Genomic DNA, 19,744 nt, shown 5'->3' with positions numbered 1-19,744 from the left:
TGAAGTCTAACACATTTAATCATCTTTTCATAAGCTGTCAGCTTGCCGCGCGCCAAAGCAGAGCAGCGCGCTCTGCCCTGGCTCCCAGCAAAGCAAATATGCCTGGAGAAATCCTGCTCCTGGTAGTGTGCACACAGGGGATCAGGAGCTGCAAGCTTTCCGTGGGGTCTGGGCTGAGATCAAAAATCGGTTTTTGAAAGTCACGGATTTTTCACTGAATTTGAAACAGATCTTATTTTGCACAGCATCTTTGCTCCAGTGTTTCATAATTCAATTTCAGCAGTGCTGAAAAACTCAGTATACTGGAAAACTCCAAACACATCAAAACCAAAACTCAACTAGTCCTAGGAAAACATGGGACTGTGCCTGTCTCCCACTCTGTAGGGAATTGGTTCTCTGCAGGAGCAGAGAGAAGAGGTCCAGGGGGTAGAGCTGGGGTGGGCTGAAGTCAGGGTCTGGCAAGCTGGAGAAGTCAGAGCTGAGTCCTTGCATGCCTCTCTGGGGTGGAATGGGGAGATTATGTGTCTAACAGCACTGGAGGAGTGTGAGTGATGGAGGTGAGTGTGAAGGACATTGGTCTGCAGAGAATGGCAGAAGCTGTTGTTTTGGGCATGATGGAGAGGAGCTGCTCCTCTTCCCTTTCCATTCATACAGTGGTGTATGATGCTGGGGCACCTTCTGGCTGAAGTTGTCTTCCAGGATGTTTTTTGTGGACTGAGCCTCCTGAAGAAGGAATTTCCTTTCTTACTGTAATTGTGGAGACTGCTCAGTTTTACTCTCCTCTCCAGGCACTAGCTGCCTCTTGGAGAAGCATCCCAAAGCTGCCCTTGCCTTCATCCCTTGAAATTGAGGCTGCTGCATTTTGCCCATTCCTTGTCTTCCCACACACCTGGTGCTGCTGGCCAGGATATTTCCACTGGGGAAGTAAATGTTCATGTCTCCCTGTCCAAGTAAGTGATTGGGCTGAGGGCTAGAAGCGGATCTGAATGGATCCCTCATTTTCCTGGGGAGAATGTCCCTGGTTGGTCCTCACACAGAAAGCCCTTCCTGAGGAACCACTGACTCAAGGGTTTAATGCTGGAGGTTAATAATAATCACACCAGGCAGCACATCATTGCACCGTATCTGGTTGAGAGATTTACAAGTGAAACTCGTGGCGGAGGAAGAAATTGCCTCAATCACTCGGAGTAATGGCACATGGAGAGGCACTTGGGCGTGACTGCTACTTAACACAGAGCCCAGCTTGGCTTCATTTAGCTGCTGGTGCCTTTCTAATAAACACGTTACACTACAAGGTGGGGATTAAGACCAGAAAAGTAAATAAATTGGAAACTGATGGGGAGAGATGGGAGGGAAATGGAAGGTACCAGGGAGGCATGACAAGGGATTGACTCCCATGCCAGCACATGGGGAAATGACCCTGAAGGCCGTGGCTGTAGCTTTCCAAGCATCTCTGTGGGCCTTACCTGTGGGCTGCAGGTGCTGGGCAGCCCCACTGCCAGGGTATGTGGGCTGTCCCTTTTCAGGGTCACCAAGCTGGCCACTGCCTTTGGCAAACAGCGGCTGTGGGAAGTTGGTGTCTTAAACAATTCAGTAGCTTTTACTGTATGTATTAGAGGAGCAACAAAAAGTGCAACGCACCAGTTGACAGGAAGGACTGGGGGGTTAATTTTCAGGATGCTGCCTGGGAATTTAGCCGTGGGATTTCCATTATTGCTAATGGGACTCACGCAGCTTAATTTCATGTGAGCTACACTAAGAACATATCCCTAACTGCCTGCAAAATTTCAGTCCTGAAATCAAGCCTTTTAAAAGTTAGAGAGGGGTAAACAAACACCTGAAACCACAGTCTCACTATTTCCCTCTCTCAGCTGTTTGGATTTTAAAGTCTGGAAGAGGGAGGAACTCAAGCAGTTTGAGACAATTAAAAACCCCATCCTGCAGGCACGCTGGCTGCCTGTGCGGTGCGTCCCTGCTCTCTGCCAATTACAGCAGCAGAGTTATAACCCCCGAAAAAATAGGAGTAAGCTGATGCCTTACCCTTAACTATAGCACGGCGAGCGCGGCGTTATCACACGCGTCTAACAACCCGCGCAGCGCCGCCGCGCATCGCGAGGCCTCCGTTATTAGGCTGTTCTCGTTAAATGACTGCTATCATCTGGTCCCAAAGTACATTAAATCCCATTATAATTATAAACACACTTCCCCATAACGTTCTCCTTAGATTACATTTGCGCTGCTTTACCCCAAGGGTATCTTTGTACTAATGCTGTCCATGTTTGTTGTTTTAGCTGACGATACTGGGCCCTGTGCTGGCTGCGTTGTGCCGCGGGTGCAGCAGGCAGGGAGGGAAGAAGGGAGAGCTGTGTGGCTGCCACCCTGCCCCTCCCCGGGGATTACACAGGTCTCTTGGTGCGCTCAGCGTGGGCACTGCCGAGGAACTGAGGCACACGCACGTCCTCGCTCGAGGGAGGATGCTCAGGGCACACACACAGAGCAGCCTCGGCGCATGGCCCGCTGCTCGTGCCGCTGCCCGGTGCTGTTGTCGCTGTCACGGGGTGCCTGGCGGCTCCCCGTGCGTTTCGCTCCCTTCCCTTGTGGCAGAGCCCCACGGCCCGTCCTGGGGTGCGGGCACCCGCCACATCCAGGTGGTGCCGTCACGGCGTCAGTATTTTATCGCGGGGGGGGGAAAGGGGGGAAGAAAAACCGGCTTCGTCGGGGCGACAACGTGCTCGGTGTCACATCATGTCACAACCGCCGCCGCTGCTGGTCGGGATCCGCCACCGGACCCCAAACTGGGCTCTGGGGTTGGTTTTTACCGTCTCCACCCCCGGGGCCGGCGGTCCGCCCAGGCGCGGCGCGGGGGGCGGCTTTGTCTGGCGCGGGCGCGGCGGTGGCGCAGCCCGTCGGGGCGGGGGGCGCAGCCCGTCGGGGCGCGCAGCCCCGCTCGTAGCGGGACCGGGGCCGCCGCGCCGCTGCCCGGAGCCGCTGCCCGGTACCGCCGGGCTTCCGGGTGCCGGGCTCCCCGCCGCCGCCTCCGGCTCCTCCATGTTTGTTGTCGGCAGCGCTGTCCAGCCGCTGCCGCCGCGCTCCCGCAAGGTGCGGGGCTGCGCGGGGCGGGGCCGGGCGGGGGCGCCCGCACTCAGCCCGGCGGGGGCGGGCGGGTGGGTGGGGGCGGCCTGACGCGGGCGCGGGGCGGCCCGGGGGCCGGCGCCGCCGTGATTTGCTGCGCGGCGCGGCGAGCGGCGGCGGCGGCGATGAGAGCGGGCAGTGCGAACTGCCGGAGCAGCCGCCGGCCGCCGTGAGTGCGGGCGAGGGGGGGCGGCACCGGGACCCCCCGCGTCCCCCGCCCCGAGACCGCCGTGGGGCTGGGGCTCTGCCGCTTCGCCGCGCACCTGATGGGGCCGCGCTGCCGGCGGGACGGGGCGGCCGGAGCTGGAACCGGGCGGCGGCGGGGGATGCGCACCTTCCTCTCCCTTCCCTCCCTTGCCTTTCCCGGCCGGCGGTGGCGGGGACGCGGCTCCGCCGGGAGCGGATCCGCCGGGACGCGCGGAAACTTTTGGGCGAGTCGCTACTGGGCTGCGGGCTAACTTCCCTCTCCTCCCCGCTCCCTTCTCCCCACTCCCTTCTACTCCCTGTTCCCTTCTCCTCTCCTTTCTCCTCCCGGCCCTTCTCTCTCGCCTTCCTTTTTTCTCTTTTTTCCCCCTTTTCTCTCTCTTTCGTCTCTTCCCTCCCCGCTCCCCCTTTCCCGCTCCACTCTGCTCCTCTCCCCCTCCGCCTTTTGTTTTCACAGATAGTCGGCACACAAAGCTGGTCCCAGATTTGAGCGACGACGAGACACCCTGATGTGTGAGCCTGGGGCGCGCCATGGATCTGACTAAGATGGGGCTGATCCAGCTGCAGAACCCCTGCCACCCCACCGGGCTGCTGCACAAAGCCAACCAGATGCGCCTGGCGGGGACGCTGTGCGACGTGGTCATCATGGTGGACAGCCAGGAGTTCCACGCGCACCGGACCGTGCTGGCCTGCACCAGCAAGATGTTCGAGATCCTCTTCCACCGCAACAGCCAGCACTACACCCTGGACTTCCTCTCGCCAAAGACGTTCCAGCAGATCCTGGAGTACGCGTACACCGCCACCCTACAAGCCAAGGTCGAGGACCTGGACGACCTGCTCTATGCTGCCGAGATCCTGGAAATAGAGTACCTGGAGGAGCAGTGCCTGAAGATCCTGGAGACTATACAGGCTTCTGAGGACAATGACACCGAGGTCGCCATGGCTGATGGAGGTGCCACCGCCACCACTGAGGAGGAGGAGGAGAGGAAGTCAAGGTACATCAAGGGCCTCTTCATCTCCAAGCCCACTGGGGAGGAAGGTGGCTATGCTGGCACGGCCAGCCAGAGTCTGCCAGCAGCCACAGTGGAGGAGAGCCCCTCTGCCTCCGCATCCTACTGCTCCCTCTCTTCCATGAGCCCCACCAAGGCGGCGGTGGACAGCCTGATGACCATCGGGCAGTCCCTGCTGCAGGGTGCCCTGGCTCCCAGTGCCCCTGAGGACTCACGCTGTGCCACCGCCCGCCGCCCCTCTGGCCTCACCGAAGTCAAAACTGAAGCGATGCAGGTGGATGAGGCCTCCAGCCATGACAGCCCCCGGACGGCCGAGCCCGGTGCCTCCAGTGGGGAGAAGCCTGACGAGAAGGGCAAGGAAGGACCTGGCACCCCGACCCGCAGCAGTGTCATCACCAGTGCCCGTGAACTGCACTACACCCGTGAGGAGGGTGCCGAGCCACCCCTTGAGCCTGGCCAGGGGCTGCCGCTGGGGCCGGAGCCATCCGCCACTGCCCCGGGAGAGAAGCCCTTGGGCATCTACTCCCTGCTGCCGAACCACAAGACTGAGCCGGTGCTCGGCGTGCCGCCCACCGTGGCGTCCGCCCTGCACGTGCAGCCGGCCCTGGCTGTCTCCATGGACTTCAGCGCCTATGGCGGGCTGCTGCCCCAGGGCTTCATCCAGCGGGAGCTGTTCAGCAAGCTGGGGGAGCTGGCAGCTGGCATGAAGACAGAGAGCAGAGCCCTGGGCGAGCAGTGCAGCGTGTGTGGGGCAGAGCTGCCGGACAACGAGACCCTGGAGCAGCACAGGTGAGTGCCGAGGCCGCGCTGTGGCGCGCTGCACCGGGCAGCCAGGATCTCTCCAGAGGGTTTCGGGTTTTGGCTGAGTGTTGTACGTGCTGGTGCAAAGTTTCCATCGTGTACCCCAGAACCAGCTTATGGAGTAGCATTATTAGAGGGATGGCTGTTGCAGCTCCTCCAGGTCTGGTGTCCGTGCCAGAAGGTTCCTTCCAGTGAGTGCTGGCTGAGGACAGCCCGGATGAGCTGAGACTGTCGGTGTTTCCTGCGAGCATAAACCCCACCAGTTTCCCTGGCTGGCATCAACCAAGCAGCTCACAGTTAGCTACCCTCTGAGTTTAGGGATGTGCGTGTGGAGAGATGCAGTGGGGACAGACAGCACTCGGCCACTCTGCTGAGAGCTGGTTCCTCCTGTGCCAGTGCCGGGGCGCACCAGCACGGGTAGTGGTGGTGGCAACGTGTGGTGACTTGCCAGCCTGGGGGTTTTTGTGCTGCTCAGCTTCCCGGTTTATGAAACATTTACACTTTGCACAAAGCGGCGCGGGGGTCAGGCTGGGTAACGCCGGGGTGAGCGCAGAGGGCTCGGGCTGCCGCAGAGCCGCGGGTCTGTCCCTGCGGGGAAGCTGAAGGGCTGGACCTCCAGTGGCCGCAAATGCGGCTTCGGGACCCCCTGCTCAGGGTGGGGGGATCTGTGTGCCCTCTCCCAGCCCCGACCCCGAGGGCTTGCTGCGGAGTGGGAGCGTGGTGGTGGTTACTGACACGGAGCTCAGTGCTCCGCTCTTTATTGCCTCCTGGTCGTGGCTCAGGGACCAGGGCTTATTCCGTGATTTGGCTGGGGAAGGGACCCGCGTTAACTACCACACTAAAATCGGCGTCGCCAGTGAAATCCCGTGGCTCTGAACGTGCTTCGGTGAGCGCCGCTCTAGCTCCCGGTGTTGCTGCAGCCCCGCGGCAGGACAGCAGCGTCCTGCCTCGGGAAGATATCACCGGCATGGTGCCGTAGCTTCTCCCTGCCTCCCCTGGCTTCGCACCGTGTCAGATTTTTAATGAATCAACAGGTTAATTAGTCCTGATGCGCATAAGGCGCTCCAGGGCCGGTGTCCGTGCCGGCGCGCCTCTGGCGGGGCAGTGGGCGCTGCCGGCGGGGTCGCTGCTGTCGGCTGCCCCGCCGGAGCTCTGGCTCCCGGTACGCGCAGCCCGTGAGCGCTCCGGGCAGGGCGGCAGCCGCCGCGCCGGGATCCTCAGCCCTGCGCGGGTCTGCCAGCGCTGGCAGCGTTGCCCCTCGCTCTGCCGCATGGACCCTGCGGGGAGCAGCCTTCACCCCTTGAGGGTCCTCGGCTCCGTGTGGGGGCACAGTCGCTTTGGGCTTTGTTTCCCCCTCTCGCGAGTGGGAGAGCCGGGGCTGGCGTTGGTTGCGTCCTCGAAGCCGCCTCGGCCGTGCAGTGATGCAGACCGAACGTCACCGGGAGAGCTGCAGTGAGGGCTCAGGGAGAATTTTAACGTGCCTTTCTGCCACGGGCTCAAGGCTCTCCCTTTCCCCCTCCAAGCCCAGAGCAGCAGTTGCTGTGGCCGCAGTGGAGGGCGATGCCGGGGCTGTCCGGAGGCTCTTGTCGCCAGCCGTGAATCTGCCCAGAGGGAGGGAGAGCTGCGCGGTCGGATCCTTCCCCGCGTGGTCGGGAGATGAGGGAGCATGGCCCAGCTGTCCAGCACAGCAGCCCCTATTTCACAGCGCCTTCCCGGGCTCTGCTTGTTTTGACAGCCACGGCTGCAGCCGTAGCTTATTTCTCACTTATTCATGATCCTTATCGTGAGGCTGGGCACACGCCGTGCTCCGCGGGGCTCGGGGTCTGCCTGGAGCACGGAGCTCAGTACTGGCCCCTGCCAGCGGAGCCATAAAGGCAGTTGCTGAAGCCAGCACCAAACTCTGCCTGTTCTTGCTTTCAGACCGATTACCTGGTGCTGGCAAACTTTGCAGGGTTAGCCAAATCCTTTGAGCCGTGTTTAAACTGATCTGTAAGACCATCCATGTTAAAAGGCATTGGGTAACAGTCCAATGAACTCACTCCCCAGCCCCTAAAGTCTAAATCCCAGGCGGTTTGTGTGTAGACAGGGTCTCATGTGGCTTTTTTATAGTGTTTGCTTTCTAATACGTTATGAGAATTACCATTTGGGGAGGATTTGTGGGATCCTATTGTATTCATGGAGCTGTTAAACAGCATCTGCGCTGGGTTGGGATCTGCAGCTCTGCCGGAGCAGCTCTGGTGGCAGCTGCACCGTGCAGGCTGCGGGCTCCTCTTCGCTCCACTGCCTGCTGGTGAGGGGGCCTGGGGAGCTGCCCTGGGGTCTGGGCACCACCTCCCCACCGGCTGGAGGGGGGCAGGATGTGCCAGGGGCAGCGTGGTGTCACTCGTGACTTTCGCTGACCTCTTTCTGCCGTGCTCTCGCTGCTGTGGTTTTGCTTTCCGACCCTGATGCGAGGCAGAGGTGCCCGATCAGAGCCGTTCCCAGCTGTGGTGAGCTGGGGCCGGGGGCAGGGGTACTTCCCTGTTCCATGGGGTGTTTGGCTGCCAGTGTGACAGCTTCCACGTGCCTAGCCCCAGCAGGTGACAGAGCCCAAAGCCACCCAGCACCAGTGCCGCCTGTTCCGCAGGGAGCTCGGTGAGCCAGAGCGTGCCGAGCCTGTTTGCAGAGCACAGGCAGCGCATGCATATGGCGGGGCTGTTTGTTTACCCACACACATGCCTATAGAAGTGTAAACATATATGTTTATAGTCTTGGAGCCTTCTGAGTGTTGTTCCTGTCTTAATTTGTATGGGAAGCACATGCAGGAAAAAGGAGAGCAGAGGCTTGGCCTGGCCTCAGCAAGCACGGGGGGCCACTGGCCCTGGGTGACAGACAGTGCCCGAGGGACAGTCATCTGTCCTGGCCCAGTGAGGTAACACAGCTCCTTGGCCTCGTGGCAGCATGGGCTGTGCCGTGTCATACCCAGGAGCACTGAGCTGTGACCTTCGGGGGGCCAAGCGGCCAAAAGCCTTGGTGCTGCCTCTGATCGGGGTTGTCAGGTCCCTGAACCCCCCAGCTGCTGCATGATCCATTTTTTTTCTCCCTTACCAAGCTTATGATTTTGACTAATTGAGTGTAGATTGAGTCGTCGAGTCTTTAATTTTTTTTATAAAAGATTTCCTTCTGGGTTCAGCAAAGTTCAGACTTAATCTAATGTTAGTATTGATCGTCACTTCTAATTGCAGACAAAAAAGCCATAGTTCAGTGGCCCTTTTGGGGGCTGTTTTGTGAAGGAAAACCTCTAAGCTGCAAGGCGAGAGCTGTGCTGAGCTGCCAACTGAGCCTGGCATAATTTGTCATCAGGAAGTTAAATACCTTAAAACTTTAAAAAAATTTAAACCATGTTTTTTATCAAGTGATAGAGAGAGTGGGTAGGCTGCTAGTGGGGATGTGACCCCATACAGTTCATTTGTGGCACAGTTGAGGATCCCAAGCCAACGCTGCCCGAGAACTCACCCGCCTCGGCGATGCGGCTGCTGGCAGCACATGTGTCAGGGCGAGATGGAGATGCTGGTCTGGAAAGCAAAAGTGCTTTTGTGGTGACAGTGTCATGAGGCCAGTGGTGGGTGAATGGTCCTCATGGGGTAATTTTGGGTGGAAGGTGCTTGTCTTCTCTGTCATATAGGAGGGTGTACCTTGGAGAAGCTTCTGTGCCAACTGTCAGGTCTGTTCTGGATTTTGAGGTTCCATGGCTGAGCTGTCAGCTAAAGATGTGTGCGCCAGTGGAAGATTTAAGGGCAGGGCTGAGGAGGCTCACTCTGCCCCAGTGGCTGCTGGCCAGCCACTGCACCCCAAACTCCAGATTTGTGCCCTTTTCCATTGAAGGACAGAAAAGCAGTGGACCTGCCTGGTTGCTACCAGCAGCACCAGTGTTCAGGGCCAGGCATCAATGCTCCCACCAGTCTGAAATGCTCCTTTTTGGGAAAACTGCAGCTTCCCATCTGGATGCAGCCTTTGGCTTTTCCTCTGGCAGCCTCACCTCCCCTCTCTCCACCTGGATTAGCTGAGCGTTGTACTGCTAATGCCATTAGGCACATTGGCACTGCTCGGCATGTCACAGTGAGAAACAGATGCAGTGTACCATTAAAGCAATAAACGTGATAAATCGGATCCCAAGTGCTTTGTGAGATGTTATTAGTGTTAATTTCAGTAGCTGAATACAGTAGTTGTTTTTTATTTTATTTTAAGCATTCGTCAATTTATGTTCCGCTGCGATTTAAACTTTTTTAAAAAAGGAGGAAAAATGGAGAGCAAGGGGAGGAGGGAAAGAGAAGCCGGGGCAGCAGTGCCCCAAACTCTGCCCATGATTATTTCCAGAGTTCGAGGATGACCTGGCAGCTCTTGTTTCTTGCTGATGGGCCTTATTAGCGGCACCTGGCATCATAAGGGGCTAATGGAAACCAGCGCTCCCGCTGCCGGGCCGCGGTGCAGGGCAGCCGGGCGAGGAAGCTCTTATTAGCTTTATGGGCAGGGGGACGTGCCCCGCTCAGGAAATGAATGTTGCAGCTAAGGTCCACAGCGCTGACCCCGAGCGTGTAACCTGTGAGCGCTGGCCGAGACCCCGCGCAGGATGCTTGGGATTTCGGGGGCTCTCTGGTTCTTGTCATGGGCAGAGGGGGAATACAACGTGGTATGTTGCAGCCTTGAACTTTTGATTTATTCAGTGGGTGACTTAACCATTTCCATACTCAGCTCCAAGTGTGGAGGGAGAAAAGCCTCCTTTGGCTTCCACATTATTCTGTCCATTATTCTGCATCAGTTTAGTTATGTGTACACTGCATTTGGAAGTTAAGCTCTGAGGTTCCCATCAGAAAACACCTATTTCTGTGTATTTTTTTGTTCATTTCTTTATCTGTTTCCTGCTGCCCCGTAAAACTCTGGTTTCTCCTGGCCGTGATGCCTGGTGCTTCTGACACCTTGCACATCCAGGGGCGTGATGGGGTCGTTGCCTGCTCACTGCCTTGTGGGCAGCCCCTTCCCCAGCACTGCTCAGTTCCCAGGGACCAGGACCCCGCTGGCTGCAGGGCTGGGACCCCAGTGCATGAAACCTGCCACACTGAGGACACTGGGGTGGCTTTTCCCCAGAGCTGGCTGTTGCTGCAGCAGCTCGATGAGAGTTGCAGAGCGTCCTCAGTCCTCGTTACACCTCGCACAGTGATGTTGGTTAAAATGTCTTTATGGCTGTAGAGAGGGCCCCTCAGAGAGCCTGTGCTGGTTTAGGGCTGATTCTGCCCATCCTTTCTTCCCTTCTCTGTGGTGCAGAGCAGCCTGGGCTGTTGGTGACAGAGCATTCCTGCAGCCTTCCCTGCTTCTGTGGGGTGTTGGTACTTTAGTTACACCAGTCTGTAAATCTGTTTTCCTTGCATAGAGTAAAATGATCTGCATTTTCCTTTTTGCCTGCAATTAGCAAGATTTTTCTTTTATTCCCCCCCCCACCCCCCTTGACAGCTTCAAGAGAGGCTTTAAATGAGTAATTACTAAATATTTCCCGGCAGCCAAACACGGGGCCATGGCATCTCCTGTTGCAAAAGTGAAAAATATTTCTGTTTGCAGTTAATTTTAGTGGCAGGCAGATCATGTTAACTGGGTGTAATTGCTTCCAGATATGGCAGAGGGTTTTGTGTGTTGGGATGAAGGGTCTGGTAAGTGCTCACTTCCTGTGTAAATTAGCCTATTCCATTCATTCCTCCTCGCCCGGCAGTCCTGGCTTGTGTCACTCTGCCGGTGAGGGGTTCTTCTCCCGGCCTGGCTCAGCGCTTTATGGTGGGATCAGTCCTTTGCGGGGCATCGCTCCCTCCTTTGCTGGAAGGGATCTGCAGCCCGTGACCTGGACAGAGCCTGGCGTGCACCGTGGCCCTGCTAGAGTTTGGTGGTGTGACAGGTACCAGCTGAAACAGGGAGGGTGGCACAAAGGGAATTTCAGACAGGATATCATATGAGCAACAGGGAAAGGTTCTTGCATCCTTTGGAGTAAATGCAGACATGGCAGAGGAGTCTGCGTGTGGCCAGACACCTTTTAACATTGGCTGGTGAGTTTCCAGTGCTTTTGTTCCCAGGCTCACCCCCAGTTGCTCAGGCCTGCTGTGGGTTTTTTGGGAGCATCACCTGTGTGTCTGTTCTGGATAATCTTTATCCAGGCCGAGGTGTGCCTGAACCACTTGGTTTCGGTTTGGAGCACGCTGGTTCACGTTGCAGTGCTCTGGGTAACTTCTGTGCTGACAGCAGAGCAGCAGGTACCTCTGGAAGAGTGTGAGTGCTGTTGGACCATGTCATTCACAAAAGAGGTCGATTCCTCTTTTTGGCAAGAGGTCACTGCGTCTGAAGGAGGGAGCATTGCCCTAAAACCGGGGCTGCAGGAGTGAGCCTTTGTGGCCCAGGTTTACGCGCTGGCCGGGGGCCAGGGCCGCCCGGATCATTTTCGCTGTAGTGTTCTTAACTGATTTTAAGTAGATTATGGTTGGATACGCGCCCTGCTGTGCTGGTTCAGGTTTCCATCGGCCTTCGTTGCCTCATTGCTGTTTTATTGGCACGTTGTTTAGCAAACAAGCCGGCAGTGTGCGATTGAGGAAAAGCTTCTCCACGTAGGCACGAGCGCTGCAAGGCGCGCAAAGCCTGGCGAGAGCCGCCCGCCCGCCATAAATCAGCGTTAAACACCCTGCTTTGTTAGCGGTGTCAGCGCGGGAGATGGGCTGCTTATCGGCGTGTATCGGCCGGCCTGATAACCCCGGGCTCTGCTCGGTGCGAGCGCGGCTGCAGCGGGGGAGCGCTCCGGGTGCCGGCGCGGGCCGTGCTGTGGCGTTTGCTACACACCACCAAGGGGACCTGTGCACCCCCTGCCTGAAAAAATGCACCTTCACCCATCTGCAGCTTGTGGGCGGGAGGAAGGTGCTTGCTCTCTCACCTCGGTGACCTATAAAGAAGGGAGATGTCAACTGAGCATAAAAGCAAAGAGGAACTCAAAAAACCCCCAGGCCCAAGCAGCAGGCCATTTCCATCACCAGCAGCAGGCTTCGAGAGACATGGAGCAGGGGTACTTGGGGACGTGTTCCACTGGTGGGTTTGGCAGTGCTTGGCAAATGGTTGGTCTCAATGCTCTCAGACATCTTTCCCATCTTTGTGATTTCTAAACGCTAACCCTGCGAGAGTTCAAGGAGTGTTTGGACAATGCTCTCAGGCACATGGTGGGATTTTTGGGGCTGTCCTGTGCGTGCCAGTACTTGGATGTTGATGATCCTTTTAGGTTCAGGATATTCTGTGATTTTATGATTTCTTCACCAGGTAGTGCGCTACTTACAACCCGCATGTGGTTTGCCGCTCCATCGTAACTACTGAATGCGCTTTTATGCTTTTGCCTCTGAGTCTGGGGATGGTGCTGGACTCCACATGCTTTGCCCTTGGTCACCTTCCCTCATTCTCATCTCCATGCAGTATTTATAGTAAATCATATTAGAAAGGAGTGCTAAGGAGGAAGCGTGATTCATCCTGCTTGAAACCACCACTGACACAAATAAAGGCAAAGCGCTTACTACGTGTTTTTTATTATGGTATTTAGGGACAGGTTGTACTAATTTTGGCATGCACAGAGTGAACCCAGGAAGGCTATGACTCCAAGAAATCCAGTTTCACCACAGCACAGACTGTGTTTTTAAAAAACTCAACCAAAGCCCAGCCAACCTTCTTGAAAGTGTGTGTGCATGGCAGCATAAGGCTCTTGGGACAGCTGGTTGCCTTCCAGGTTTCACTGCATGTCTGGCGGTTCCATTGGTTTCTCAGGGCTTTCCTGTCATGCAGGAGCAGAGATGGCTGTGAGCTCAGGCATCACCTTTACCTGTGAGGGTGGGCAGGCCCTGGCACAGGTTCCCAGAGAAGCTGTGGCTGCCCCGTTCCTGGAAGTGTCCAAGGTCAGGCTTGGCCTGGCCAAGGACAGGGCTTGGAGCAACCTGAGATAGTGGAAGGCGTCCCTGCCAATGGCAAAGGGTTGAAATGGGATGAGCTTTAAGGTCCCTCGCAATCGAAGCCATTCTATTATCACAGGTCTGGAATAGGATGTGCAAAATGTAGCAGAAAAGGGCTCCCTGCTGAGGGGGTGCACAGAGAGGATGTACAGAGGGGATGCTCGGTGCAGAGACCCTGCCAACGGCTCTCGGAGTGTGCGAGTCTGGGCTGCCACAGTGCGGCACAGGCAGCGCTGGTGACAGATCTTATCTCGGCTGGGCACGGGCTGCGGTCCCTGCCGGCTGCAGCACACGCGAGCGGCCTCTGCGTGGGAGATAAGGCAGTGGCACTGTGCAGCCCCCACCCCTCCCTGCCCCTGCCCCGCACGCCGTGCCCCTGGCAGCGCGGCCACGGCCCCGGGCTGGTCCCTGTGCCACGGGGTGGTCGGGGCACAGCAGAGTGCCAGCAGCCCATGCTGGGGCCCCTTTCTGCGAAACGGCTCAGAACCGGAACCCTCCGCATCGCCCGCCCCCCGCCAGGGCCTTCTGCTATTTTTACCAGGAACGAGGTGATTTCCTCTTCTCTTTCTTCCTTCCCCCTGTTCGTAGAAAAGATCCCAAGTGCAAAGCACAGGGTAGGGCACTCCTGAGAATAAGAGCAGTGACCAGAGGCGCTTGTCACACGTGAAGCCACTTTGGGCAGCTCTGCCCACACTGCCCTTGCCTTCTCTTGCACGTGTTGCTTGGTGGGAACCAGCATGTGCAATGAAACTGGCAGAAAACCTGCTTCCCTGTAGCAGGAATCATCTTAGGAACATTTTAACTTGGATGAAAACCTTGCCAGTGGAAGAAAAGTGAAAAGTAATTGGTTTTGCTTCCCAGGTTCCTGCCTTCTCCGTGGGTGAGGGATGGGGAAATGCTGTCCTGACTTTGCTGTGCCTCCCCCAGCCTTTCAGTTCGTCATCACCCTAGCTGGAGGGCAGCATTTGGTTGGGGTTTTTGGGGGGAATTTAGGATTTGCATTTGTGGGGCTGTGGGGAAGATTGCATGTAGGACAGGGCTGTAGGAAATGGGTGTTTGTGGTGGGAACTGGGCCACTGGCAGCTCCCAGCCTGCAGGGTGCTCAGTTAGCAGTACCTGAGAGTGGGGCAGCACCGGGGCTGCCAGGGGATGCCCCCAGACCTGCCTGTGGGCTGCCCCCAGCCCTGTCCTGCCCACAGATCTGGGGAGGGACACTGGGATCTCAGGATGTAGAGGCAAGTGCTTATATTGATTTCTGGCTTCTCTGACCCTTTAGCTGGAGGTGGCCCTTCTCTCAGCGTGGAACCAAATGTGACTTAAAGCAGTGCAGAAATGTTTATCATCCTCCCCTTGCAGTAGAGAGCATGGCCTAAAGCATTATTTAGCAGGGTGGGATCTGTGCAGGCTGCCCTGGAGCACGGGCCGTGACCAGGCAGCACGTGGGTGGTGGGAGCAGGGCCTCGGGTGGGTTGTGTGCTGAGGATGCAGGGAGGAGAGCTTACACTGGACCTTGCACTGGGAGAGAGACCTGGCCAGAGGATGGCAGAAGAGGGGGCCATGGTGCTGGGGGGCTGAGAGAGGGGTGACAGAGATGGGCATCTCCTGAGGGTGACGCTTGGGGTGCTTTTCACCGTATCCCGCAGTGCCCTGTCCGCATGGTGGGGCACCAAAGGCTCGGCCGCCAGCGGCAGCTGTGCCGCATCCTCCTGTGGCTGGAGGTGGAGAACAGCTCGCTCCCTAATTAGCACCTTTGTTGCTAAGTGAGCGAAGCGGCCGTGCGCGGCGAGCCTCCCGCCAGCGATCCGTGTGTCGAGGAGGGGACCCTCCATCGCCACCACAGGCGGTGCTGCCGTGTGCAGCCACTGAGACCGAGGTGTCGGAGCCGGGCTGCTCGCAGCCCTCCGCTCTGGGGACCGTGTGCTGCAGGGACCGTGGCTCTGCTGCTCCTCATGCCCCGGGCAGCCCAACGCTGCCTCAGCAAAGTGCTGATTTACCGTGTGCCTGTGGCGGTCATCCTCCAGGTGCCACCGCTGTCACCTGTTGCTCCGAGGGTTGCTGCTGAGGCAGCCCTTCTGCTCGGGTCTGCAGCGAGAGTATTTTCAATTACCTCTGGTCACCTCTCACACGGCGTCTGCCCTGCCTGTCTGGGTCAGACATGAGTTAGCTGCAAGTGTCACCGTGTTAAAGGGAATAACCGTGTCGTCTTCGAAGGGATGGTAACAAGGGATGTTAATGCCTGTGGAATGACAGCCTGTGGCAGTGCTCATTAAACAAAACTCCATTTGGATTGCCAAATCCCTTTGATTCTTCCTGCATTATCTTCTGCCTCATCCTGGCTCTGCATCCCAGCACTGGGGTTTTATTATTTTATAGGAGCTGTAATGTTTGGGCTGTGCCGTGTGGCAGTGGTCGATGTGCTCTCCCCACCATCCTCCTCCTCTTCAGGATGCTCTTCAGCAGTGAACCGAGAACCATTTGGTGGCTGGAGCATGTTTTGCAGCCAGACTATCCCATGTTTAGAGGTGTTGGTTGGAAAATCCATAAATTTTATACTAACAAGTGATGGTTTTGTCATTTTCAGTGTCTGTTACTGGTCACATTCCCCTGCGTGTATAAACTTTGCCTTTTCCTCAGTAAATAATGCCAGGGAAATGAGGGTGAAAAGCGTCATGACTGTCTGGCACAGAGATGGAGCTGTCCCTGCACTGCTGCCTGTCCCAGCCCAGCTCTAGAGTGGCCAGGCAGTCCCAAAGGGATGTGCAGGGTGACCTGGGTGCAGCCCCAGCTGCTGACACTTCCAGTGCACACTGAGCTGCCCACAGGAAGGACCAGCTGGGGAGCAGGAATGGTGCTGAGCATCATTTTCACCCAACATATTATTGTTCTTGCAGGAGCAGATTTGAAATCTATTTAACTTTTCAGTGCCCTGTACCCCTTTAAACGTTACCCCTCTAAACGTTTCCAGTGTGTTCTCGCTGATGGGTTACCTTTTCTTTCCCCTTGGGCTATAATTAGTGTCCTTTACACAGAATTGCCTTAGAATTGGATTTGAAGAAGATAAGAATCAAATTACCAGTATTTATCTTGTAAATTCCAAAAGTTCTACTGAGAGGCATAGTACAAGAAGGATTTTTAAAATATGGTGAAAACACCAACCTCCTGTGGATCCCAGTATTCCCCTGAGGGTCACACCTGCAAAATGGCTTGGGATGCAGGACTGGGCTAGGAGGGAGACAGGATGGTTCCTTGCCCACCAAACCCCTGCTGGTGGCTGGGGAGACAGCTTGCTGGCAAAACACCTGCTCGGGTAGCTGAAGGTGCTGAGTCAGGGCAAGCATCCACACTGCCAGTGGGTGACTGGATGCAGGGTGGGAGCATTATCTCAGGCTGGGCTTTGGTCTTGGCTTTCACGTGTGGTCCCATCTAGGCTGGAGAGAGGAGCCTTTGAAATGCCACCTCTCTCCTGCTTTTCCAGTCTCCCACCTGGGGTCCCTCCCCACTCTGTCAGGCAGTTCTCAGATGATGAGGCAAGTTGAGCACCAGAACTGGATGGAGGTAATTTTGGTGGGCTCTGTTTTGACAGAAATTAAGCATCTGAATTTAAATGAAGGCAATGGAGAGCCTGGGCAGCTCAGACTATATTTTCATAATGTAAACAGTTGCAGGAGGAGATTAATGGCATCTGTGTAAACACTCCATCGCAGCAGTGAGGGGTTGGAGGTTTTTTTAATAGTTAGAAAATACTAAGGATGGCTGGAGGCAGGAGACACCGTTCTTCCCTCCTGCTCACACCTTCCACCTCCCCGTCCATCCCACAGTAAATATTCCAGCCACCCTCAGCCCCACTCTCCCTTCTCGCAGTAAATTACATATTAAAGTAGCCTGGTAACTGAGCACTGGTTGCCGTGCGATAAGCTCTGGGAAATCGATATGTTTGCCATGTGCCTGCTTGTTTATGACACCTGCCTGCCGAGCAGTTGAGCAATGCTCCGCGGGCCCGGGCTGCGCTCACGGGAGGGGCTGCAGCAGCACCAAGGGATTTTTTTTGCTCCCCAAGCAAAATATTGCCCAGAGCTGCCTGGCAGCAGCCTGTCAGGGGGGTAAAGTAACGGCAGCAATGATCTTTGGTGATGCGGAGCACAGAGAGGCAGGTAGGATCAGAGTGTGGGCCACAGCTTCATCCATTTTTGGGGCTTCTCCCAGCACCTCCAAAGGCTTCTGCTGTGCTTCCATTTGCCACCACCATGGGTAGGTGTGGGAGTTGTGCCCAGGAGTTTAAGCTCTCATTTTGTGCACTCGGGGCAGGGAGGGGCTGCCCACCCACGGCGCTTTGCGGTGGGGTTTGGCATCTTCAGAGCCCTGTGCCACGAGGCAGGGACTGTGCATTCGCCAGGGTGACACAGAGCAGCCCCTGGCTGCAGCCCGGTCCCCAACCCCAGCTCAGCTCATGAACAGGGATAGCCCTGACTTGAGAAAACTCTTCCCTTGGACTTCTCAGCCCAAGAGTTTGGGTGCTTTGCCTGTGCAAGGGTGCTTTTTCTGCTCACATGCCCCATGCTCCAGTGGGGCTTTGGGGTGGGAGCAGACTTTTTTTTGTGGAATCCTAACTCAGCAAGCTGCAGTAATTGACCTTTTGACCCAGATATGAAGTTAGAAGGTAAAAGATACAGCTTGCAAGTTTTTTATAAAACTGTTGACCTCTCACAAGATTAACTCAGAGATAATAGTAATTATCAACAGCTTATGGTGGATCCAATCGATGGTGAACATTACCTCCTGCCTAAAACTGAAGGTCGGTGTTTTACTGCAGCAGAGATAACTGCCACGGGTGTTCGCCCCGCCATCAGCCAGTAAAATGTCCCTGTACAGAGGAAATCCCTGAACGGAGCGCGTGTGGTTCCTGCAGGAAAGCAGAGTCATGGGATGGCTCAGTGCAGTGCCCAGGGGTGGAGTTTGGAGATGCTGAATGCTTCAGTACAGAGCAGACAGCCTCCCGGGCACTGTGCTGCACACCAGGCCAGTGGCTCCCTTGGGATGCTTGGATCAGGAGAGTGGGCAAGGAGAGGCAGCACCCTGCTCCAGAGAGACACGTCCTCTTCCCCAGCTTTTGATTGTGTGCTTTCACTTTTTATGTACAAAAGATTGTCCATTTAATTAACTTGAGAATGCAATTTCAAAACCACTAATGCTTTACACATGACAGCTTCTAAAACACAAGTAGTGTTCCAGTACTGCGCCACACTCCCTCTGCTTCTTCTGGGTTGTTTTGGAGACAGATATTCCCTCCCAGCAGACCCCAATTCTTGAACAGGATTTGAGCTGATTTGGGGTGTTTGTTCCTGAGTTTGCCTTGTCAGTGTGCCTGGGCTGTCAGGAGCCCTCCAGAAGCAATGGCAGTGATTCCCTCCATGTCCTTGGCTTTCCCTGGGTGTCACATGTTAATCTCCTGCCAACCATACCATGAGCTGGAGCATCTTTTCTCTGGCACTGGTGAGCAGCCTTCATTTCAGTTCCTTAAGCCTTGGGTTTATCTTTTTTATATTTTTTTGGTAGAGCTGGTTTCTAATGGATGTGCTTCTGTGCACACCCTCACTTTGACTCATCACCTGAAACACTCTTCAAGCTTCACAGATTCCTTAGTTTTTACCAGGCATCTTTAAGTTGTCCTGAATGGATTAGGTGGGGGGATGCTGCAAAGGCTGGCCAAGTGGATGCAGCATGGTAATCCAGGTAGCTTATCCAAAATCTGCCCACTCTTGCTGGTGTGCAACCCCAGGGTGCCCTGTCTGCAACCCCTACCCAGCACATGGATGAGCCCCAGACCAGACTCCTCTCACTTCCCTCACTATCAAGGGGAATTGCAGGTGGCTCTGGAGAAACCCCAGATTTTCCCTCCCACGTGCCTTTCCCCCAGCCTGGCACAGGGAAATCGGGTGGGAACCTGGAGGCAAGTCGCTGCATTTGTTGTTAAAAACTTGCGAGCACCACCCCCCCTCCTCCCCCCCCCTTTTTTTTTGTAGCTTAGAAACCTCTCTTTGTGGCAGAAGGCTGGGAGGGTTTGAATGCCACATCCCGGCGTAGGAGGCTGACTGGGACCATACGGCTTTATCATTCATTAATTCCTGTGCTCATTCATCCCCCTATTTAAACTTCTCTGTAAAGACAGGAGCTACAGATGGTCTTTTGGTACCCGCTTTAGCCGTCAGCCCTCAGCCCCGACAAAGGGGTACAGAGGGAGCAGCAGAGTGTACAAAATATTTCCAACCATTAGAAATCGAGGTCTCATTCACTAGCAGCTCCTGTTTTGAAAGCGAATTTATGCGAGAGCTTTGTAACCCCTGAGCCACAGCATGGCCAGGAGTGGGGCTGCACTGAGGGGCATCATCAACCGCTTTTGCCTGTGATAATTTGGTGCCAGGTCACTGTTTCCAGTTCTATTTAAGAATTTATTACCGTTAGGACATCAACATCACACTCTGGGTGCGGGAAGCAATGACCAGAGTATGCCTGGCAGGGATGCTGGGCCTCAGGTATCCGAGGGCAGCTCGTGCTGTGTGGTGGTTTGTCCTTGCTGTTTGCTGGCACAAAGGCCACCACGTTCCC

At 55.9% G+C, this 19,744-nt stretch overlaps 1 protein-coding gene across 4 annotated transcripts in view; it reads left to right on the top strand.

Moving 5' to 3' along the window:
* The first annotated feature begins 2,324 nt into the window (after positions 1–2,324).
* Positions 2,325–19,744, top strand: part of ZBTB16 (zinc finger and BTB domain containing 16) — a 53,976-nt gene continuing 36,556 nt past the window's right edge. The window contains exons 1-2 of one of the 4 annotated variants that reach the window (XM_063417875.1): positions 2,325–3,099; positions 3,794–5,135. In XM_063417875.1, the coding sequence (XP_063273945.1) occupies positions 3,868–5,135 (1,268 nt within the window). In that variant the 5' untranslated portion in view covers positions 2,325–3,099; positions 3,794–3,867. Of the gene's footprint in view, positions 3,100–3,171; positions 3,302–3,793; positions 5,136–19,744 lie in introns of those variants that run through there. The other 3 variants (XM_063417872.1, XM_063417873.1, XM_063417874.1) reach the window with 3 other exon arrangements.

This window comes from Prinia subflava, chromosome 22 (assembly GCF_021018805.1).
Source record: "Prinia subflava isolate CZ2003 ecotype Zambia chromosome 22, Cam_Psub_1.2, whole genome shotgun sequence".
NCBI lineage: Eukaryota > Metazoa > Chordata > Aves > Passeriformes > Cisticolidae > Prinia > Prinia subflava.
The sequence above is the reverse complement of the archived record's forward strand: the minus strand, read 5'-3'. Positions and strand labels throughout refer to the sequence as shown.